This window comes from Pseudorca crassidens, chromosome 1 (assembly GCF_039906515.1).
Source record: "Pseudorca crassidens isolate mPseCra1 chromosome 1, mPseCra1.hap1, whole genome shotgun sequence".
Taxonomy (NCBI): Eukaryota; Metazoa; Chordata; class Mammalia; order Artiodactyla; family Delphinidae; genus Pseudorca; species Pseudorca crassidens.
Window position 1 is genome coordinate 50625729 of NC_090296.1, and position 24610 is coordinate 50650338.

Sequence of the window (24610 nt, forward strand, 5' to 3'; positions counted from 1 at the left end):
GAGAATTAAATACAGTGATATATGTAAGGCATCCAGCATATGTTAATCCTCAAGAAGTGGTAGATGTTATTTTGGGCTTATTTAAGCAGTAGTTCTAGTGAATTCAAATTGGTTTTGTTTGAGATACTTGGGAACTTTTCATGAAATCTGTTAAGATAACTTAGTTATGTTTGTTCTTTTCCTCCTGCTTTACATTTTCCCCCTTTCCTGATGCTTTGCTTGTACCCCAATATTTTATTCTGTTTATTTCCTTTAAGCCATATCAATTCCTCTGCTGAGTAAAATAGGCTATTTAAAAACATTGTAGAGAGATCCTAGGATGTCTTCAAACCAGGCTTGTGAATAACTCATATAAGAGCTTGTTTTAGTCAGTTGGGGCTGCTGCAACAAAGTACCATGAACCAGTTAGCTTATAAATGTCAGATATTTATTTCTCACAGTTCTAGAGGCTGGAAGTCTGAGATCAAGGCTCTGGAAGATTTGATGTCCGGTGAGGACCCACTTCCTGGTTCATAGACCATCTTCTTGCTGTGTTCTCACATGGCATAAGGGGTAAGGGAACTCTCTGGAGTTTCTTTTATAAAGGCACTAATCCCATTCACGAAGCCTCCATCCTCATGACCTAATCACTTCCGAAAGGCCCCACCTCCAAATACCGTCACAGGGGTCATTAGGTTTCAACATATGAATTTTGGAGGCACACAGACATTCAGTGTATAGCAGAACTGGTTATTTAGACTGATGCCATACTTAAGGGGGAAATACACTAGTATTAAAGAGATTAGGAGATTGGTTCAAGATGGCAGAGTAGAAGGACGTGCTCTCACTCCCTCTTGTGAGAGCACTGGAATCACAACTAACTGCTGAAAAATCATCGACAGGAAGACACTGGAACTCATCAAAAAAGATGCCCCACATCCAAAGACAAAGGAGAAGCCAAAATGAGATGGTAGGAGGGGCGCAATCACAATAAAATCAAATCCCATAACTGCTGGGTGGGTGACTCACAAACTGGAGAACACTTATACCACAGAAGTCCACCCACTGGAGTGAAGCTTCTGAGCCCCATGTCAGGCTTCCCTGGGGGTCTGGCAACGGGAGGAGGAATTCCTAGAGAATCAGAATTTGAAGGCCAGCGAGGTTTGATTGCAGGACTTTGACAGGACTGGGGGAAACAGAGACTCCACTCTCAGAGGGCACACACAAAGTAGTGTGCACATCGGGACCCAGGGGAAGGAGCAGTGACCCCATAGGAGACTGAACCAGACCTACCTGCTAGTGTTGGAGTGTCTCCTGCAGAGGTGGGTGGTGGCTGTGTCTCACCGTGAGGACAAGGACACTGGAAGCAGAAGTTTTGGGAAGTACTTCTTGACGTGAGCCCTCCCAGAGTCTGCCATTAGCCCTACAAAAGAGCCCGGGGAGGCTCCAGTGTTGGGTCACCTCAGGCCAAACAACCAACAGGGAGGGGACCCAGCCCCACCCATTAGCAGACAAGCAGATTAAAGTTTTACTGAGCTCTGCCCACCAGAGCAACAGCCAGCTCTACCCACCACCAGTCCTGCCCATCAGGAAACTTGCACAAACCTCTTAGATAGCCTCATCCACCAGAGGGCAGACAGCAGAAGCAAGAAGAACTACAATCCTGCAGCCTGTGGAACAAAAACCACATTCACAGAAAGGTAGACAAGACGAAAAGGCAGAGGGCTATGTACCAGATGAAGGAACAAGATAAACCCCCAGAAAAACTACTAAATGAAGTGGAGATAGGCAACCTTCCAGAAAAAGAATTCAGAATAATGATAGTGAAGATGATCTAGGACCTCGGAAAAAGAATGGAGGCAAAGATCGAGAAGATGCAAGAAATGTTTAACGAAGACCTAAAACAATTAAAGAACAAACAAACAGAGATGAACAATACAATAACTGAAATGAAAAATACACTAGAAGGAATCAGTAGCAGAATAACTGAGGCAGAAGAACGGATAAGTGACCTGGAAGACAGAATGGTGGAATTCACTGCTGCGGAACAGAATAAAGAAAAAAGAATGAAAAGAAATGAAGACAGCCTATGAGACCTCTGGGACAACATTAAATGCACCAACATTTGCATTATAGGGGTCCCAAAAGGAGAAGAGAGAGAGAAAGGACCTGAGAAAATATTTGAAGAGATTATAGTTGAAAACTTCCCTAACATGGGAAAGGAAATAGCCACCCAAGTCCAGGAAGCACAGAGAGTCCCACACAGGATAAACCCAAGGAGAAACACGCTGAGACACATAGTAATCAAATTGGCAAAAAAACTGGCAAAAATTAAAGACAAAGAAAAATTATTGACAGCAGCAAGGGAAAAACGACAAATAACATACAAGGGAACTCCCATAAGGTTAACAGCTGATTTCTCAGCAGAAACTCTACAAGCCAGAAGGGAGTGGCATGACATATTTAAAGTGATGAAAGGGGAGAGCCTACAACCAAGATTGCTCTACCTGACAAGGATCTCATTCAGATTCAATGGAGAAATCAAAGGCTTTACAGACAAGCAAAAGCTAAGAGAATTCAGCACCACCAAACCAGCTCTACAACAAATGCTAAAGAAATTTCTCTAAGTGGGAAACACAAGAGAAGAAAAGGACCTACAAAAATAAACCCCCCCAAAATTAAGAAAATGGTAATAGGAACATACATATTGATAATTACCTTAAATGTGAATGGATTAAATGCTCCAACCAAAAGACACAGGCTTGCTGAATGGATATAAAAACAAGACCCATATATATATATATGCTGTGTACAAGAGACCCACTTCAGACCTAGGGACACATACAGACTGAAGTGAGGGAATGGAAAAACATATTCCATGCAAATGGAAATCAAAAGAAAGCTGGAGTAGCAATACTCGTATCAGACAAAATAGACTTTAAAATAAAGAATGTTACAAGAGATAAGGAAGGACACTACGTAATGATCAAGGGATCAATCCAAGAAAAAGATATAGCAATTATAAATATATATGCACCCAACTTAGGAGCACCTCAATAGATAAGGCAACTGCTAACAGCTATAAAAGAGGAAATCGACAGTAACACAATAATAGTGGAGGACTTTAACACCTCACTTACACCAATGGACAGATCATCCAAACAGAAAATTAATAAGGAAACACAACCTTTAAATGACACAATAGACCAGATAGATTTAATTGCTATTTATAGGACATTCCATCCAAAAAACAGCAGATTACACTTTCTTCTCAACTGCACATGGAACATTCCCCAGGATAGATCACATCCTGGGTCACAAATCAAGCCTGAGTAAACTTTAAAAAATTGAAGTCATATCAAGGATCTTTTCTGACCACAATGCTATAAGATTAGAAATCAATTACAGGGAAAAAGATGTAAAAAACACAGACACATGGAGGCTAAACAGTACATTACTAAATAACCAAGAGATCACTAAAGAAATCAAAGAGGAACTAAAAAATACCTAGACACAAATGACAATGAAAACACGACAATCCAAAACCTATGGGATGCAGCAAAAGCAGTTCTAACAGGGAAGTTTATAGCAATACAAGCCTACCTCAAGAAACAAGAAAAATCTCAAATAAACAATCTAACGTTACACCTAAAGGAACTAGAGGAAGAAGAACAAACAAAACCCAAAGTCAGCAGAAGGAAAGAAATCATAAAGATTAGAGCAGAAATAAATGAAAAAGAAACAAAACAATAGCAAAGATCAATAAAACTAAAAGCTGGTTCTTTGAGAAGATAAACAAAATTGATAAACCATTAGCCAGACTCATCAAGAAAAAGAGGGAGAGGACTCAAATCAATAAAATTAGAAATGAAAAAGGAGAAGTTACAACAGACACCGCAGAAATACAAAGCATCCTGAGAGACTACTACAAGCAACTCTATGCCGATAAGATGGACAACATGGAAGAAATGGAGAACTTCTTAGAAATGCACAACCTGCCAAGACTGAATCAGGAAGAAATAGAAAATATGAGCAGACCAATCACAAGTAATGAAATTGAAACTGTGATTAAAAATCTTCCAACAAACAAAAGTCCAGGACTAGATGGCTTCACAGGTGAATGCTGTCAAATATTTAGAGAAGAGCTAACACCCATCCTTCTCAAACTCTTCCAAAAAGCTGCAGAAGGAAAACTCGCAAACTCATGCTATGAGGCCATCCATCACCCTGATACCAAAACCAGACAAAGATACTACAAAAAAAAATTACAGACCAATATCACTGATGAATATAGGTGCAAAAATCCTCAACAAAATACTAGCAAACAGAATCCAACAACATGTTAAAAGGATCATACACCATGATCAAGTGGGATTTATCCTAGGGATTCAAGGATTCTTTAATATACGCAAATCAATCAGTGTGATACACCATATTAACAGATTGAAGGATAAAAACTATATGATTATCTCAATAGATGCCGAAAAAACTTTTGACAAAATTCAACACACATTTATGATAACTCTTCAGAAGGTGGGCATACAGGGAACCTACCTCAACATAATAAAGGCTGTATACAAAAACCCACAGCAAACATCATTCTCAATGGTGAAAAACTGAAAGCATTTCCTCTAAGATCAGGAACAAGACAAGGATGTCCACTCTCACCACTATTATTCAACATAGTTTTGGAAGTCCTAGCCGCGGCATTCAGAGAAGAAAAAGAAATAAAAGGAATACAAATTGGAAAAGAAGAAGTAAAACTGTCACTATTGCAGATGACATGATACTATACATAGAGAATCCTAAAGATGCCACCAGAAAACTAGTAGAGCTAATCAATGATTTTGGTAAAGTTGCAGGATACAAAATTACTGCACAGAAATCTCTTGCATTCCTACACCCTAATGATAAAAAATCTGAAAGAGAAATTAAGGAAACACTCCCATTTACCACTGCAACAAAAAGAATAAAATACCTAGGGAGACAAAAGACCTCTATGCAGAAAACTATAAGACAATGTTAAAAGAAATTAAAGATGAGACAAACAGATAGAGAGATATACCATGCTCTTTTGTTGGAAGATTCAATATTGTGAAAATGACTATACTACCCAAAGCAATCTACAGATTCAGTGCAATCCCTGTCAAATTACCAATGGCATTTTTTACAGAGCTAGAACAAAAAATCTTAAAATTTGTATGGAGACACAAAAGACCCTGAATAGCCAAAGTGGTCTTGAGGGAAAAAAATGGAGCTGGAGGAATTAGACTCCCTGACTTCAGACTATACTACAAAGCTACAGTAATGAAGACAATATGGTACTGGCACAAAAACAGAAATATAGATCAATGGAACAGGATAGAAAGCCCAGATATAAACCCACACACCTATGGTCAACTAATCTATGACAAAGGAGGCAAGGATATACAGTGCAGTAAAGACAGTCTCTTCAATAAGTGGTGCTGGGAAAACTGGACAGCTATGTGTAAAAGAATGAAATTAGAACACTCCCTAACACCATATACAAAAATAAACTCAAAATAGATTAGAGACCTAAATGTAAGACCAGACACTGTAAAACTCTTAGAGGAAAACATAGGAAGAACATTCTTTCACATAAATCACAGCAAGATCTTTTTTAATCCACCTCCTAGAGTAAGGGAAATAAAAACAAAAATAAACAAATGGGACCTAATGAAACTTAAAAGCTCTTGCAAAGCAAAGAAAACTACAAACAAGATGAAAAGACAACCCTCAGAAAGCGAGAAAATATTTGCAAACAAAACAACAAAGGATTAATCTCCAAAATATACAAACAGCTCATGCAGCTCAATATTAAAAAAATAAAAACCCAATCCAGAAATGGGCAGAAGACCTAAATAGATGTTTCTCCAAAGAAGACATACAGATGGCCAAGGAGCACATGAAAAGCTGCTCAGCATCACTAATTATTAGAGAAATGCAAATCAAAACTACAATGAGGTATCACCTCACACCTGTTAGAATGGGCATCATCAGAAAATCTACAAACAACAAATGCTGGAGAGGGTGTGGAGAAAATGGAACCCTCTTGCACTGTTGGTGGGAATGTAAATTGATACAGCCACTATGGAGGTTCCTTAAAAAACTAAAAGTAGAATTACCATATGATCCAGCAATCCCACTACTGGGCATATACCCAGAGAAAATCGTAATTCAAAAAGACACATGCACCCCAGTGTTCATTGCAGCACTATTTACAATAGCCAGGTCATGGAAGCAACCTAAATGCCCATCAACAGACGAATGGATGAAGAAGGTGTGGTACATATATACAATGGAATATTACTCAGCCATAAAAAGGAACGAAATTTGGTCATTTGTTGAGATGTGGATGGATCTAGAGACTGTCATACAGAGTAAAGTAAGTCAGAAAGAGAAAAACAAATATCGTATATTAACACATGTATGTGGAACCTAGAACAGTGGTACAGATGAACCGGTTTGCAGGGCAGAAGTTGAGACGCAGATGTAGAGAACAAACGTATGGACACCAAGGGGGGAATGCTGCAGGGTGGTGGGGATGGTGGTGTGATGAATTGGGCAGTTGGGATTGACATGTATACACTGATGTGGATAAAACTGATCACTAATAAGAACCTGCTGTATAAAAAAAAACTTAAATTAAATTTAAAAAAAAAAAGACACATGAACCCCAGTGTTCATTGCAGCACTATTTACAATAGCCAAGGCATGGAAGCAACCTAAATGCCCATCGAGAGATGAATGGATAAAGAAGATGTGGTACATATATACAATGGAATATTACTCAGCCATAAAAAGAAATGAAATTGGGTCATTTGTAGAGATGTGGATGAATCCAGAGACTCATACAGAGTGAAGTAAGTCAGAAAGTGAAAAACAAATATCGTATATTAACGCATGTATGTGGAACCTAGAAAAACGGTACAGATGAACCAGTTTGCAGGGCAGAAATTGAGACACAGATGTAGAGAACAAACGTATGGACACCCAGGGGGGAAAGTGGTGGCGGGGCTAGTGGTGTGATGAATTAGGAGATTGGGATTGACATGTGTACAGTAATATGTATAAAATGGATAACTAATAAGAACCTGCTGTATAAAAAAAAATAAAGAGATTAGGAGTCTGTACATGTGGGGGGCAGGAAATATATGGGAAATCTCTGTACCTTCTGCTCAATTTTTCTGTGAACCTAAAACTGCTCTAAAAAATCAAGTCTACTAAAACAAAAATGAAGCATTTAAACTCACATCTAAACAGTGCTTTACAAAAATTATTGAGCGCTTCCTGAATATAAAACAGCTAAACCTGTTGCTGTTTTGTAGCTTTATGTGATTTTGATGGGATTTGGTTGTGAAATTAAGATGTGAGAATCTCGCTGATCTGTATCAAGTATTACCTTGCCATCTGAGAATAAAACAATTTATAACCTCCCCCAGGAAGGCATGCTAATTTTTAACATGTGTTTCTCTTTTTATGTACTAACGAAAAGCTCTTTCACACTTTAAGGTTGGTGTAAAAAAATAAATAAATAAAAGCACATATGAGCCCCTGACCCTACTGTGGGTTTAGTCAAGATGTAAAAACAATATTGATTGTGGAGTTTGGAAAACAGGATTATTGGTTTCGTGGCAGTACTGAAATCTGGAGTATATGGAAGATTCCAGCTAATCAACTGGAACAACAATCGTTGTCTGTCATGTATCCTTGTCAGCACTTTAACGATAGAAAAAAAAGAGAAACATGGACCCATGGTTCTTTATATCATGCCTAACTGTTAAAAAAGAAACAAAAAACAGAACAACTCTTCATAAGTCATAAAGGTTCAGGATGAATCTGGATATTGTTCTGTGTACCTGACCGTGTGATCCTCACGTGTCTTGGAATGAGGTGGATGAAGTATGTGTGTATAGATAATCAAATTATGTATGCATATTTTTGTGTCTTATAAGTGAAGAAACTGGTTAAGGTAATTCTCCAAGGTCGTACAACTTAAAGAGTCCCCTCCTCCCAGATCTGACTCAGAACTGGTATGTTTCTGTTCAGTTTAACTGACATTTTCTTCTTTACTATGTGCCGAACACTATGTTGGGCACTGCAGATATGAAAGTGAGTAAGACAGAGTTGTCATCCTGAAGGAAGTTGTAGTATAGCAGAAAATACAATTTTAATACAGTGATAAGTTTTCTGATAGAACTGATACTCTGTCTTGTGCCAAGGTAAGGGAGAGCTTTTAGCTTTCTCTGAAAGTCTAGGAAAATCTTCTCAGAAGTGAACCCCTCACTTGAAAGATGAATAAATAGTGTAACTCATAAAAGAGGTATATCCTACTTTTCTCTGAGTCCTCTGCAGTAGTGATCTGCTTTATAGAATGCCACATTATAGTTATCAATGTCTAGGTGTATTGATATTTAGGGGTGGCAATACGTAGTAGAAAATATACTCTGGTTATTTCATAGAAGTGTCTTGAGTAAATTCCTTCCTTTTCCCCCAACTTCACCACCACTACCAAGAATGGGTGGCGAAATTTCCATGGTATAGGGTCACATCTGTTTCTTCCAGGCCCTCCAGAAAGAAACAGTTTGTCAGGAGAACTCGGAAAGGGCTTCTTGGACCAGATCTCTTTAAGAAGAAAATTAAGTGCCCCTAGGGGAAGTATCTTGGAAAATTTTAAACTGCCTCTGTAAACTTTGAAGGATAGCTCTTGACAGTGCTTGCTGTGGGTAAATCCTGACTGCCTCCTCTGACCTTAGCTGTGGTGATCCGCCTGCCTTTTCTTTAGCACTATTGGTCAGGCACACGTTCCTCTGTTCCTCTAGCCTCCTGACTGACTTCCAGCTCCCAACTTTCCCTGACCTGCTTGCCTGGTTCTTTTCCAGACACCTGACCTGCCGTAACCTCAGATTCAAGCTCTGACCTGCTAACCTGGACAGTGCACGCCCAGCCTGCTGGCTGACAGACACAGTCAGCCTGTCCCCCAACCCTGCCCTGGGCCAGAGTGTCTGACTGCTGGGCAGCAGTGACTCGCTCCACCTTCCCCCCACTACACATATAGGCGGGGCACACCAACATCTCATGAGGACGGTCACAGCCAAGGCTAGAAAGGGAAGGAAGAAGGAAAACCTGTTAGGGAAGGTCCGGGGTGGGGGGAGGAATCTAGTAAGTTTAAAGACAGCCCTCAAAAGTTCAGTCAGTCAGTAAATAGTTGAGTGCTTCTGTGTGTCAGGCATGTGCTGGGTTATAGGAGTATAAGATGACTAAGGAGGATATTTGGGATTATAAAAAACTATTGATATGAAACACTTTTACAGCATGTTTTTATCACCCTGTTATCATACTTGTCACATAGTTTTTATGCTACGTAAGGAAGTTTTTTGTAACTAAACTCTTATTTTTTGTGGCTAAACTCTTAGTATTATCCTAAGTTAGCTTCCAAGGTTGTTGTACCCCAAATACCATTTGTAGTTTAAAGTTGAGTTATACTTATTTGACCTGCGAATTTAGGGATTTCAGGCAATGTAAGTTCTAATGTAAAATCTTACATGTGATTGTATTGAAACAGAAGGAATGATTTCCTGTTCTTGGCAAATGCTGTCATATTCTGGAAGCAAGACTGTCAGGAAAATGATGAAGTTTGCCAAATGTTATGTTCAGTTTGTGAAAAGAGACTGTGAGGCATTTTGTGAGCCTTCACCTTTAGTGTCATCTGGCCATTTGGAAGCATTGGTCAGGGATGGGTGGCAAAGTAAAAAACTTTTAAAGGCCAAGCAGGTAAATGCACTGGGGTAGGGGTGGAGCAGCGAATACAGATGACATATTTAAAATAATATTATCAGATATCATTGTAAAACTGTAACAACAGTGCAGTCCTGGCCAAACAGGAGGATAGCAGCATTTACCTGTCGTGCTCAACTTCTGGGCGCCATTTATCCTGGGAACCAGGCTACGCTCTTAGGGGCAATTGATTGGGAGAACTGATATACTCTTATATACAATAAGGCAACAGAAAATGGTGCCATTTCCAAGGATTCACCAAAATGTAGTCAATACTTTGTGAAATGCTACTTGTTTCCTTTTCTTCAGAATTAGAAAAGCCAATGCACATTCAATACTTAGTCCAAAAAATTAAATAGGTATGGTTGTAGATCATTCATTTATAGAGTTTAAACATGTTTTGAGTGACAACACACATACACACCCCAACATAGCAACAAAAGACCCAAGCTATTAATTTCTCATATTACCTGAAGAGAAAGTTTGAATTGACCACATAAAATCTCCATTCAGTAGTTGTAGTCTTGAAGATAGATTCTGCAGCAAATCAAATCAACACTCGGCAAACACTGTGAACAACTCTGAGCTCTCACTGAGTGTGCATGACATACAATATACTACTGGGAAAAATCTCTACAGTTTGTTTAAAATATAATTGGTGATACACTATTTGATTCACAATCAGATATGAATCAGAATCAGATAGGGTAAGGTATAAATAAATAAAACAGAAAAACTCATTGTAGCAGCTGGAAGAGCCTGGAAAAATTAACTCCCCTAAGGAGGAGAATTATTTCCTGATTATAGAGGTTTTCTTATTTAGCTAGTATTATTTCTTTTATCTGTTAGACAAATTATATATGTATTCAATTTCAAATTTAGGCATTGAATTGAGCACTTTTATTTTTCTTTAAGACTATCAGATGTTTGCCAGGAAAGGCTAATTGTGTGTTATCCATCAATATAAACAATAAAAAAATTCAGCCAAAAATCAAATTTATCACACAACCTATGCTCAGTGGTTTTTAATTGTATTGTCTTGATTTTTTCACAATTCTGTGCCAGGGTCTAATGGCTATTGATTGTCCTCATACTGGCATTGTGGACTATCAGCAGGTGGCTTTGTCATTTGCCCAGGATTTCCAAGAAGCAGGTGGCTCTGTTTTGACCAATTTTGAAGTAGAAGATATTGAAATGGCTAAAGAAAGTCCTTCAAGAAGTAAAGATGGTAAGCAATCCTTGTCTTTTCTTTTGAATACTGAATTCACTTCTGAACAAACTTGGGACTGTTTTTGGCTAGGGTAGCGCTGGCAAGAGGGCCACCAGAAGCTAGGCTACAGTAAGGGCCCAGAGCTGGAGGCAGGTACAGAAGGGGTGAGGGTGAGACCGGATATGGGAGAACTGGGACTTCTAGTGAGTCTTGTGCTGATAGAACTAGGCATTGATGGGACACTTCTGACTAGTGCTAAATCCCGAACTGCCAAGGCTGTTTATGGAAAGTTAGCCTGCAAACACTTCCCTATCCAGGTTAGTCAGAATCCCCTGGGAGTGCTTGTTAAAAATGCAGATTTTAGCATCACCCAGTCTTACTGAATCAGACTGTCTGGGGATAGGACATGACTCAGCCATTCTGAATTCCCCCTCCACCCCGCACCCCCCCCCCCAGTTCCTTCATTGTAGCCTGTACTTAGAGTTTGTTTTGTTTTGCTTTGGGGACAATTTTTTTTTTTAAACCAAATGAATTAGTTTTTAAGCCTTAAATTCATTGTTGGGAAATTTGAAGGAGAAAAAAAGTAGTGTTCAGTTCATTCTTTCTTGACAGGTTTTTAAGGAGATCTGGGCTATCTGAGTCATTCTCCCAGTGTCCTTTTAAATTCTAAGATGATGAGCAAAATTGTTAAATAATTGAGATTGTTAGACAGGTAGCATAATCAATCAAATCTATGATATAAGTAAGTAGATCATATTTTTTTTTACCTGCTGTACATATGCTTTATAGGTCTTTGAGATCACATGTATCTGATTGCGAACTAATTTTATAAATAGTTTATCATTGGAAGTTCTGTGTTGTGATAACTCTTGCTTCTCTATACAACTTAGAATCCGCAAGGATTCAGATAACCAAGACTTGAACAACAAGTGTCATAGCATTAGTTCTGTGAGAAAATGCATACTGATTTATGCTGATCCATTTTATAGCCTGTTTTCTAGGATTGCAGTTCACAGAAAAGCTGGGACTGTCTATTTTGGAGCTGGGGTGGGGAATGGTTTATAAGTATAGATTAAATGAATTAAAATAAAATATGCTAAAAACATGCCAGAGTTTTGTATATTGTCAAATATGAACTAGTTTAATCTTGTTACTTGGTAAAAAACTTTAGAATGAAAAGTAGGAGGCAATAATGGTTATGACAGAGACAATCCTTTAAATGATTACTAGAATAATGTTTATTTAATGTAGGCTTTCTTTTGCTAAAAATAAATCTTTCACTAATTTTTTTTCAGGGATGAAATACCCAGTTGTTATAAGGAATACAAAGGTAAAGATTCTTAAGCAAAACTACTTTCATCTACTTTATCTACGGTCATCTCCTTTCTTAAAAAGTTGAATTAACCACAGTGCTGTATCTTATGTCATTGAATGAAATTTGTCTAATGTAAAAGTTATTCTGAGAGAAATCCTGTGAGAGCAGTGTAACAGCTTTCATTCTAAGAAGGGTTTCAACTTGGAAATGTCTTTATGAAGTGTTTGTGCCAGCAAAGGATAGGATTATAAGCACTTAGAGTAATAAAAACTGATAGTTTTATTGCTCTGCCTACTTATCTACATTAACTTATTAACTGTCTGCTAATGAGAAGACTTTGGGGGCAGGGAGCAGGTTGTGCAGAGAGAGATGGACTACTTTTCTTCATCTTCTCATAGTCTAAAACAAGAATTATTGAATGGCATAGAAGCATTTCGTTAGCTGTATGTTCATTGAACGATCAGAGTTCAGTCAGGAGAGTAGAGTCATCAATGAGTATATTATAGGAATTAGGCCTTACACATTTTTTTTTTTTTTTGGCGGTACGCGGGCCTCTCACTGTTGTGGCCTCTCCCGTTGCGGAGCACAGGCTGTGGACGCGCAGGTTCAGCGACCATGGCTCACGGGCCCAGCTGCTCCGCGGCATGTGGGATCTTCCCGGACCGGGGCACGAACCCGTGTCCCCTGCATCGGCAGGCAGACTCTCAACCACTGCGCCACCAGGGAAGCCCAGGCCTTACACATTTTTAAAAAATATTTATTTATTTATTTTGGCTGTGCCGGGTCTTAGTTGCGGCATGCGGGATCTTCACTGTGGCATGCGGACTCTTAGTTGTGGCATGCATGCGGGATCTATTTCCCTGACCAGGGATCGAACCTGGGCCCCCTGAATTGGGAGTGTGGAGTCTTACCCACTGGACCACCAGGGAAGTCCCCTTACACAATTTTTAAAGGATCTGGGGAAGTGCAGGTTCAGAAGGGGAGTTGGTAGATCAGAGGCATCTCCAGCCAGTCTGAGAAGCCACATGTGTCTAGCTGCTGAAGTGGGAATGCAAGCAGGAAGCTCACGAGGAGATATGGGGGGCTCTTGCCTCTGTCTATACCCAAGCAGTGGGCTGGAGCAGTGCCTGATCAGTAGGAGCAGTAGTTGGGAAGCTGAATGTGGAGCTGTAATTTACTTTGCAATGGGTGTTTGTCACTTCATTGGACTAGAATGACCTTCAGAGAATAGTGGCTGCTGCTGTACTTCTGCCTGCCAAACCATATGCAATTCCTGTTTGGTCAGCTTTAAGCTGGAACCGTATAGGGAAGAATTGTTGTTCCCAGCTTAACCAGATCGACACAGTATAACCCCCTGCAGTCCATCCCTTTTCAACTTGGCATCCATTCACACCCCTTATAACCATATTTAACTTCCAAATGAAGAGAGTAGAAAGATTATGCTTCCATCCACAAGGTGCAACTATCTTCCATACACCTGAAGACATGCTTACTCTCCAAAAAAGATACGAAGTCTACTTTATTGATCATGAATGTTCATTTCTTTTCTAGCTGAGTCACTCTCCCCCTTTGAGATCCTGCAACTTAAATACTGAGATAAAAGGTTAACCACAATTTAAGCATCTTATATTAAATCAGTAGTTCTCAACGGGAGGCAGTTTCTCCTCCTAGGAGACATTTGGCAATGTCTGGAGACATTTTTATTGTCACATCTAGTAGAAGGGGGGCAATGCTACTGGCATTTAGTGGGTAGAGGCCAGGGATTCTGCTAAACATCCTACAATGTGAGAGACAGGCCCCCAGAACAAAGAGGTATCTGGCCCCAAAGGTCGATAGTACTGAAGTTGAGGTGTTAGACAGTGGGGGAGTGACAGAGATGGGTGTGTTAGTCGTCTAGGGCTGCCTTAACAGAACACCACAGACGGGGTGGCTTTAACAACAGAAATTTATTTTTTCACAGCTCTGGAGGCTAGAAATCTAGGGTCAAGGTGCCATCAGGGTTGGCTTCTGGTGAGATCTCTCTTCTCAGCTTGTGGATGACTGTCTTCACACTATGTCCTTACGTGGCCTTTTCTCTGTGCGTGCACATGTGCAGAGAAAGAGTAGGAGGGAGCAACCTCTGGTATCTCTTTGTCTTATAAGAACACCATTCCTATTAGATTAGGGCTCCACTTTTGTGACCTTATTTAACCTTAATTACCTCCCTAAAGGTCCTGTCTCCAAATACAGTCTCGTTGGGCGTTAGGACTTCAACGTATGGATTTAGGGGAGACACAATTCAGTCCATAATAATGAGGATAAAGAAATAATTGGGTAATTTATAGACAAATATATTTATTTCAAAATAAGGAAGAATTACACATAGCTACTACACTCCTCATTTCTGTCACCAGACATGTGGTCATAGCTGATATTTATAATTTCCTTCTTCCACTACTCATTCCATAGTCCCTTTGCCCTTGGCAAGCATCTCAGCTGGTCATGGTTCCTAGTTTGGTGGGGTAAATCAAACTTTCATTCCTGAAGTGTCTGTGCCATTAGAAGCCCTGCCTATTTTGGGTTGTAGTACTTTCCATTAAGTTTTATAATAATACATGGGAAAATTAAGGCATGTCCCAGGAGAGCTACATTCCAGATGTACTCCTCTTTATCATCCCTGAGCCCTCTCTGTGGTAGCAACTCAGTTTCTCCTTGAGAGTCAGAAGCAATTACCCCACTCAGTACAGTAATCCCCTCTGCCTATTGATCACTGGCAGGGGGAACCCAAAGTGGCCAAGTGTGGCAGTATCAATTTCTAACTTAATGCAACCATTGCTTATTCTCTAATGGAAGCCTTTTTCCCTTGGGAACTAAGACCTCTAGACCATCAGAGCCAAAAGTTGTAGGGATAGGAAGCAAAAAATTTTACTGTAATAGTAAGGAGCTACTCCCATTTTCTACCTCTTGATTTCCAGACCTGTGAATCCTGGCTATGGGAGAAACAACACCATATATTAGTCACTGGTTTAGAGCATGTAGAGAATCCTGGAAGACCTTGCCCCAGGCCTGTAGGTGTTGCCAGCCAACTAGTGCTGTTATTGAATCTTCAAAAGCCCATTCTACTTTTTGTCACCCAGCAGCTTCAGGATTGTGGGGAAAATGATAAAATCAGTGCATTACACAAGCATGAGCCTATTGTTATACTTCATTTCCTGTAAAATAAGCTCACTGATCAGAAGTAATTCTTCTAAGTAAAATACCATAACAGTGAATAAGGCATCCTATAAATTCACAGATGGTGGTTTCCATAGAAGCATTGTGGGCAGGGAAGACAAATTTATATCCAGAGTAAGTGTCTATTCCAGTGAGCACTGAGTGCTGCCTTTGGTTTTTGATTGAAGTGGTCCAGGGACCATATCAGTGGCTCTGTTGATTCCGCTGTTGGCAGATTGAACATTCAGCAGTGGTTGTAAACAGATCAACTTTGGTGAGTAAGTCCATGTTGCTGAACCCTTGCATTACCTCCTTGCTGCCATAACCATTTAGTTTATGAAACCATTGGGTAAGGACAGGGGTACCTGGGGAAAGAGGCTAGCTAACGTCCACAGAGCAGGTCATCTTGTCTACTGATTATTAAAATCTTCCTCTTCCATGATCACTCTTTAGTGAACATTCATATAGTACTGAAATATCTCTTTTATCTGAGCCCGTTTGGAGAGGTCCATTCACATACCTTTTCTCCAGAGCTCCCTTTTCTTACCATCCAGCAAACCATTAGTCATTGCACATGAAGCAGTGTAAATCCATACTTCTAGCCATCTCTCCTTCTAGGCAAGATAAATAACCAAGTATAACGTTCAGTGTTCTTCCCCCTGGGAAGATTTCCCTTCACTGCCGTCCTTCAGGGCCACTCCCGAGTGGGGCTCTGGTGCTGTAGCTGTTCATTTTCAAGTGGCGCCAGAATGTTGTGCAGAACCATTTTTAAACCAGGCCTGTATTTTTTTCTTCCTTGGTCAGCTGGTGACAGAGAACTTTCCATGGGGCCATGGGGGCAGGCTGAGAGGGAGGAGATGATTTAGCAGTAGAGGTCATGGGAATTTGAGCCACTTGCCTGCACAATTTATGTGTGCCTACAGGACCTATACAACCCTTATCTTGTATATTCCACTTCCTCTTGATGACAGAGTGCTGTGTACACACCCAATTTTGCAGCTTGGTGAGTCAGACAATACCTAGTTCATAATGGGTAGTTCACATGGTAACTTGGTGACCTGTGGTCGAGTGTTGAGCCAAAGGCAGAAGCACTTTCTCAAAAGGAGGCTAATTACCTGCAGAGGATGGTATAACTTTCCTCCAAAATCCTACGGTTCTGTACTGATTCCACCTCTAGGGGCCTACCATGGTCTCCGTAAAACATCACTATCAGCCACACACTTCAGTTACCATCAGAGCTGCTGGATCATGTGGCCCGAGTGGCAGAGCAACCAGGGTCTCCATTCAAAAAAGGATTAAAAAGCAGAATGGTTGGCAGCGGTGGGAAGTGCAGGCCCAGCGTGGAGGAGCAACAGTGTGAAAAAACATTTGAAGTGAAGGAGGAGTAAATCCTGTAAAGCTGATGTCTCCAGTGACTTTAGAAAAGAAATAGAAAATCATCATAAGCTTTCTCTGCCTGAAGATTTCTTTTTTATATATATAAATTTATTTATTTTATTTATTTATTTTTGGCTGTGTTGGGTCTTTGTTGCTGTGTGCGGGCTTTCTGTAGTTGAGGTGAGCGGGGGCTACTCTTCATTGTGGTGCGTGGGCTTCTCATTGCAGTGGCTTCTTTTGTCATGGAGCACGGGCTCTAGGTGCGCAGGCTTCAGTAGTTGTGGCATGTGGGTTCAGTAGTTGTGGCTCGTGGACTCTAGAGTGCAGGCTCAGTAGTTGTGGTGCACGTGCTTAGTTGCTCTGCAGCATGTGGGATCTTCCCAGACCAGGGATCGAACCCGTGTACCCTACATTGGCAGGTGGATTCTTAACCACGGCGCCACCAGGGAAGCCCTGCCTGAAGATTTCTATCACTTCTGGAATTTCTGTGAAGAACTAGATCCTGAGAAGTCAGCGGATGCACTTTTCTGCAAGCCTTGGCCTTTGATTAATGGGTCTTTACGAAGTATAAAATGAACAAAAAATCAGCAAGCCCAATATTAACCTTCACTGGAGATTTTACTATGACCCTCCTGAGTTCCAGACTGTTATTACTGGAGATAATAAAATTCAGTTCCATGTGGGGTATTTCAGGGAGTCTCCTGATGAACCTCCTGTATATGTTGGTACAGATGGAGCAAAGAAAAATTGTATAATTGATCAAAATGGAGATAATGTGTTTGCCGCAGTCAAATTTGTTTTGATGAAAAACTTAAGTAACATAAAAAGAAAACTAGTCTCTTGAAAAACATAGATGAAAACTGCACAGAAGCAGCCAGAGCACTGGGTTACTCATTGGAACAGAGAACCATGAAGATGAAACATAGAGATAAGAAAGTCAAGACAAAGACTTTTCATGATGCAGGCTTAGTTGTCCCAGTAGATGAAAATGATGCTGAGTACGGAGAGCTCCCTGAAACGGATGCCAACTTCAAGGGAATTTGCAAGACAATTTTTGAAGCACAAAGTGATGAGAGACTAAAAGCTTTTGCTCTCATTCAGCGATGACTTTTGTGCAGTTTGCTAGTGATGAATGTGATTATGGGATGGGGCGTAAGTGGGAATGGACTTCCTTGTTATGGTTCAGACTATTGTCATAAAGTTACCTGCCAACTTTTACCTCTTACCTATACTCTGTTGAAGAGAAGTCTCTTTGCAGAAATTATTGAAGATTTTCTGGTAAACAGGAGTAAAGAAAACACAGACCAACTTGCAGCATGAATGAGAATTGGCTTTCTTTGGTATATAATACTTTAAAGCATTAATATTAAACCTGTGATTTTTTTTTAAGGAGTACATAAAATAAACTGATGGAAACGTTTACTAAAAACTTTTATAAAGCTAAAAAATAAAAAAGATTAAAAGTCTGCTTCTGCCCCTGCCCTCATCTAAGGAACATTTTCACTAGAGTACGGCATCATGTGATGCAGGATATGCAGGGGCCTATGGGATACCAGTGGATATGTATTTCACCCAAATTTGCTATAGTTGTTGCTTTTATTTTGACATTTTCTTTTAGTATAGTTAAATAATATAATTTAAAATATAATTTTAATATATTTTTTAAATTATAAAATATAATTTGAAATTTTGAGGGACTTCCCTGGTGGCACAGTGGATAAGAATCCGCCTACCAATGCAGGGGACGTGGGTTCGATCTCTGGTCCAGGAAGATCCCACACGCCGCGGAGCAACTAAGCCCATGCGCCACAGCTACTAAGCCTGCACTCTAGAGCCCACGAACCACAACTACTGAGCCCATGAGCCACAACTACTGAAGCCTGCGCACCTAGAGCCTGTGCTCCACAACAAGAGAAGCCACCGCAGTGAGAAGCCCATGCACCGCAACAAAGAGTAGCACTCGCTCGTCGCAACTAGAGAAAGCCCGCGTGCAGCAACGAAGACCCAACACAGCCAAAAATCAGGTAAAATTAAATCTTTAAAAAAATAAAAAATAAATTAAAAAAATAAATACATGGAATTGTTTTAAAAAAATGAAAAAATAAAAGTTTGAGTCAACTTATCAAGTTGAATATTTACGCTTTTATGACAGGTTAAAAGAAAATGAATTTTTAAAATAAACTTTTGGGGAGAGGATTTGCAAACTAAAGATTTATAGATTGCATATGGGGAAAAATTCTTTCACTTATGAAATAGCAACAGTAATGCATCGTTTATTTTTTTAAAGAAATTTATGTTTGAACAAATAATTCAATGTAAATTCAGTATTTCAATTTTGGGTGTGAAATAAATGTGTTATTGAATTTAATAATTGTTTCGTGTATAGCATAAACTGATTTCAGAGATGTATGACAGTTTTTAATAAATTTTTTCTTCAGAATTTTTCCTTGAGCTTTTTTTTTTTTTTTTTTTTTGGCTGTGTTGGAGTCTTCATTTCTGTGCAAGGGCTTTCTCTAGTTGTGGCAAGCGGGGGCCACTCTTCATCGCGGTGCTTGGGCCTCTCACTATCGCGGCCTCTCTTGTTGCGGAGCACAGGCTCCAGACGCGCAGGCTCAGTAGTTGTGGCTCATGGGCCTAGTCGCTCCGCGGCATGTGGGATCCTCCCAGACCAGGGCTCGAACCCATGTCCCCCGCACTAGCAGGCAGACTCCCAACCACTGCACCACCAGTGAAGCCCGTTCCTTGAGCTTTTAAGAGAGAACTTCTAGGTTATTGCATTCTGGTACCATTCTATAAATTCTCTTATCTTTACATTTATAAAGCTCCTCTTCAACAAAGAGTTGCTGAACTTTAAAGTAGTAACTAGAAGATTTATATCACATAAAGAATTTTTTTGTACTTCTGGTATATAACTCTAGATGAACAGGAAAGATACCAACCTACTTCTGTTTTTGTTGACATGGTCCTTTGACTTCAAGCGTCTTAAAACTTTCATGGTTTAGTCTAGCTAATTTGAATTCACTATAAACAAGTTTCATCTGATTTTTGTCATCAGTGTGACTTGTATAACTCATGAAAAGATGCTTATCTTGGTAGCTAAGCAAAAATAGGAAGCACGCGGAGATAAAATAAGGCTGAATCAGTAAGGGCTACAAAGAAAGAACGTTGAGGCAGGTGAGAACTCCAAGGCTTCAGAAATAGGTCCTCGGGGAAGGAGATCTAGGAACAAGAAATTACCTGAAGCAAGAAGGTGTTAGTTGTCTCTGTAAGAAATAAAGCGATAGAAATTAGAGTGTGGTGGTGAATTAGAGTTAAATCATTTAGGAAATAGAGTTGCAAATTGGCTAACCCTGGCAGAGTAAACCTAAAAATATGCAGATGATAATCACAAAATAAAATTTATGAGAAAACACAGCCTAAGATTAGCAGTCTCCTAGTCATTAAAGCAAACCTTGACTGTAGTGTGCGTTCTCAGTAAATGTGGGTTGAATGAATGAGTTTTTGAAAGTAGCTTCAGTTTGCAAAGTAGATACTGATCAGGAAGCAGAAATTGGTTGGTGGGTAGGTTACAGTGGGAATTGTGCAAGGTTATTGAGTAACAAGATCAATTACTCCTACCTAAGACAGGAGAAGCTATCTGAAACACAAAGGAAGCCAAATTGGTTGGGGCCACCTAAACGAAGTTTACTACTTCATGCAACAAGTAGTTAAGTTCCGTGCTAGGTGTTAGTAAAATACGGGTGTATGTGTGTGTGGCTTGTTGGGGATCCTCACTAGGTCAACCACTGTATCTCTAGATTAAAATACAAAATTTAAGGTACATCCTCTTGTGTGCCACTGCCCTAAGTTCCTACCTGCCACCTAAATGCTGAAGAACTTATTTTGCTGATACTTGTTTTAATTTCCTCTTTTAAAAGGAATAAAAAGGAAGAAGTCCATATCTGCGCCCTTTATTGTCTTTTCTATCATCTATCCGCCCTCTCCCTCTCCCCCTCCTCCACCTAATCTTTCTACTTCCCACAAGTCACTGTTCTTTTCTCTTGCACTAGGGAGAGGAGGTTCGATGTCAGTATGTTGTGACATGTGCAGGACTTCACTCAGACCGTATTTCCGAGTTGAGTGGCTGCAATCCCAATCCGCGAATTGTACCATTCCGGGGAGATTACCTGCTCTTGAAGCCAGAAAAACGCTATCTTGTAAAAGGGAATATTTATCCAGTAGGTAGTACTTCTGCCTTCTCAAGATGGTTGTGGGCAAAAAGGGGAATGAAACAAAAACTTTTCCCGGGGTGAGAAGTAAGATATTTTGAAGGGCTTTTGGTGCAGTCATTCCACCTGTTTCTCTTGTGGTCGAATCCCCAAATCTTTATTCCGATATCATAGTCATTCAATTATAATGACTTGCCCACAAGTACAGGAAAGCTTGAGTGCACCATGGGAAGGGCTGTGAAGAAAGAACCCAATTCTTCCACTTCTCTGGTGGAAGGAGTACTCATAACAGAACTTTTCCTTATAGCATGCCCAGATGCCAACCCTCTTTCTCAGTTCACTGTCTATAAGTGCAGAAAAGGGGATTTGGCCACTGTGTAGTTTCATGGTGTAGCGAAGACAGAGCCGTTTAAATGAAAAGCTCATTCTTCTGTCTGGAACTACTAGGTTGAACAACCAGTATTCAGCTATTTAATGTTTTTGACCTTGCCAAAACTTCCATTTCATCTGTTCCAAGTATTGCATTCCCACTTTACAAAAGCCTGTGCTATGAAGGTGTGTTTTTTTCCAGCAGCTCTGATTTTATTTGCCACCCACATATATCCCTACTTGGGGAGGGTGGAGGTGGGGAATAACCTAAAGTAGGACAGTTGTTTTTTTTCTTTACCCAGAAAGAGGAATAGATGGGACAATGTACCTTATTGTCATAGCATCAGGTTTCCTGTGTGGCATTTCTAGGCAGAAGCATGTAAATAGAAAAGTATTATCTGAGTACAGATCAAAAGTAATGCAAATCAGATGCATGGGAAGAAAATGTTTTATATTACCAGTTGAATGTTTGCATGTGTAATAAAATGCAGTATGAAATGGGGCTAATAGTTCTTTGCTCTGTTAAATCCATAGGTCCCAGATAGCCGATTTCCTTTCCTAGGAGTTCACTTCACACCAAGGATGGACGGCAGTATTTGGCTAGGGCCGAATGCAGTTCTTGCCTTTAAACGAGAGGGTTACAGACCCTTTGACTTCAGTGCCAGAGATATTATGGATATAATTATCAAGAGGTAACTTTATTTCCTTAAAAAAATGATTTTATGTGCTTATATTTTTAATATGAGAATTTTTTCTTTCTCGATATTCTGTTTATTGGATAAATTTTCATATTTGTGATTGGTATATTGGTTTTTTAATGAATCTAAATTAAGAGCTTTGTGGAATAAGCATAACATTTTAACTACTTCAAGAACACTCTGATGAGCCAGGGTGAGGTTGTGGTTAAAAAGAACAAGACCAAGAGCCACGAGCGATCGCACATCTGAGAATCCAGATCTTGTTTTGCTAACCTTCTAGCTGAGCTTGAAAAAAAAACAGAAGTTTCTCTCAAAATCAGTAGATGGTTTGCTTTGATAAGATCATTTCAGGCCAGTCACCATGATTTTGAAAACCTCTGGAGAAACTGCTGATAAGCAAGTTTGTTTCTTTTTGTGGAAGACTAACAGTACTGCTGTGTTGACCTGGAATGCAGCGTGTTTACTATTGTAAGAAATAACCCAGTGAAGTATTTTGTCCTTTTAGCACTGTTGCTCTCTAGAGGGTTTCACATCATCAAAATCACTAGAAAGCTTTTAAAGCTATACTTGAGTTTCACCCTGCACAGATTCTGAAACAGGTTTAGGACGGGGCTTCCTAGCACGTATGCTTGTAAAAATACAGATGTACATAGGCTCCCCAGAGTCTCATGTGAGAATCACTACTAGAGCGTCTCACCTCTGGCTGACTAAAGAAAAGTAGGGTAAATGTCCCACATGTTTAATGCCATGATTTAAAGATCTTTAATGCCTTTTGAAAGCACATAACATTGAATTAGAAAGCCTTGATGTTGGCAGGCTTTATCCTAGTTTGAAACCAGCATTCCCTGGGAATTTGAGTTTGAATGGTGTTTACTTTTAGAGTTGGGAAGGTATTCCTTTGATGAAGTTTCCTTCTTACGTAGGCCAAAAGCTGATTTTCTTTTAATATGTGGTTTTTCTGACTTTGCATAGATTTCTGTGATGCCACACCCCACCCCCAAATCTAATAGCTGTAAAGGTGTTGTATGATAATAAAGAATTCCTTTCTTTCATAAAGATTTTATTTTCTTTGCTTTCAGTGGCTTGATTAAACTGGTGTTCCAGAATTTTTCCTATGGAGTTAATGAAATGTACAAAGCCTGTTTTCTCAGTGCAACAGTGAAGCACCTTCAAAAGTTTATCCCTGAAATTACTATCAGTGACATACTTAGGTAAGGAAAAGCCGTAAGGGTTGTAAATACAGTCATGTCCTAGGTGAACTTGGGAGGTGGGTCTGACTTGGTGACTTGTAAGCACACTTTCAATCAGTGTGTCCACTGAATTTTTGGGTGCTCTCTCTTTCTCAACAAGTTGTTCATTCCCCTTGCAGTTTGGGCATTGCTGCATCATGGCCCTTAGTGCTTGAACTAGGTCCATTTATGATTATCTGGACTACCTTACAGCATTAAGCTGAAATCTCCATTTCAGTTGTGTTATGATGCCACCTTCACCTTTGTGTCTAGCTTTCATTCATGATAAACATCTCACCTGAAGTTTTTTTAATCTCCCTGGCCACTTACTCTTGTGATTCCAAAGCCTTCTGACTTTTAATTCTGTATAAGATCATTGATCACCATGTTACCTAATTAGGTAATAAGCATATTAAAACATTATACTTTGATTGATTCTTAAAAGCTTTTAGAAACATACTCATACCTGGCATCTTACCTTGCTTCCTCTGTACTTATTTTGTTCTTTCTTGGATCCTACTTCCCTCAAGGACTATTTGTAGAACAGAAGTGGGAAATAGTATGGTAGCAATCAGTCTGAGTCCTTGCTGTGGGGGTGTGGGGCAAAGGAAGGATTACTTAAAAAAATGTTTTTTTCTTAAAGATAAAAGGCTTTCTGGACTTGATCTATACCTTGTCCTAAATGCCACACAAGCCTATTTTCTTTTTGGTGATATTTTTAGGGTGCTCATCTTTTCCCCTGAACCAGCCATTTGTTAGGCCTAATCAGCAGTGGTCTTTGAGATCCTCTCCTCCCTGAATCCATCCCGCAATGAATCTCTAGAGCACTAAGTGTCTGTCTCCTCAGTAACAGCTGCTGAACTTGCCTGGTGTAATATATCAACAGCTCGACTCTGTATCTGGGAAGAGAGCAATAATCATGTCAGCTGTCTCCCTCAGGGGAGCCTCCTGGTCTAAATCTGATTCTCATGTATCATTCTCAGACCAGCCTCTTTGAATCCTTAGAAGAACTATTAAAACCCAGCTAATGTTTTTAACTCTTATCTCTCTCAGCCCTCTACTCACCTTCTGAAATAGAAGGGATAAAAATATCTAGGCTTTATGTTCTTTCACTCACCTATAAATGAAGGCTTTTATGTTTTCAGTGGTCTGCTTTAGCAGACTTGTTATGTTTTATATCTGAAAATAGATTGGTCAAATCTAGTGTCTTTTACTGCTGTTAATATTCCTTGGAA

At 39.8% G+C, this 24610-nt stretch overlaps 1 protein-coding gene and 1 pseudogene across 5 annotated transcripts in view; both read left to right on the top strand.

Moving 5' to 3' along the window:
- L2HGDH (L-2-hydroxyglutarate dehydrogenase) overlaps window positions 1-24610 on the top strand; it is a 51089-nt gene that overhangs the window by 17695 nt on the left and 8784 nt on the right. The window contains exons 1-6 of one of the 5 annotated variants that reach the window (XM_067736365.1): window positions 435-552; window positions 10843-11005; window positions 12283-12317; window positions 20921-21088; window positions 21983-22140; window positions 23226-23357. In XM_067736365.1, the coding sequence (XP_067592466.1) occupies window positions 10849-11005; window positions 12283-12317; window positions 20921-21088; window positions 21983-22140; window positions 23226-23357 (650 nt within the window). In that variant the 5' untranslated portion in view covers window positions 435-552; window positions 10843-10848. Of the gene's footprint in view, window positions 1-434; window positions 553-10842; window positions 11006-12282; window positions 12318-20920; window positions 21089-21982; window positions 22141-23225; window positions 23358-24610 lie in introns of those variants that run through there. The other 4 variants (XM_067736340.1, XM_067736331.1, XM_067736356.1 and 1 more) reach the window with 4 other exon arrangements.
- LOC137223879 (histone PARylation factor 1-like) lies at window positions 12333-21055 on the top strand (annotated as a pseudogene).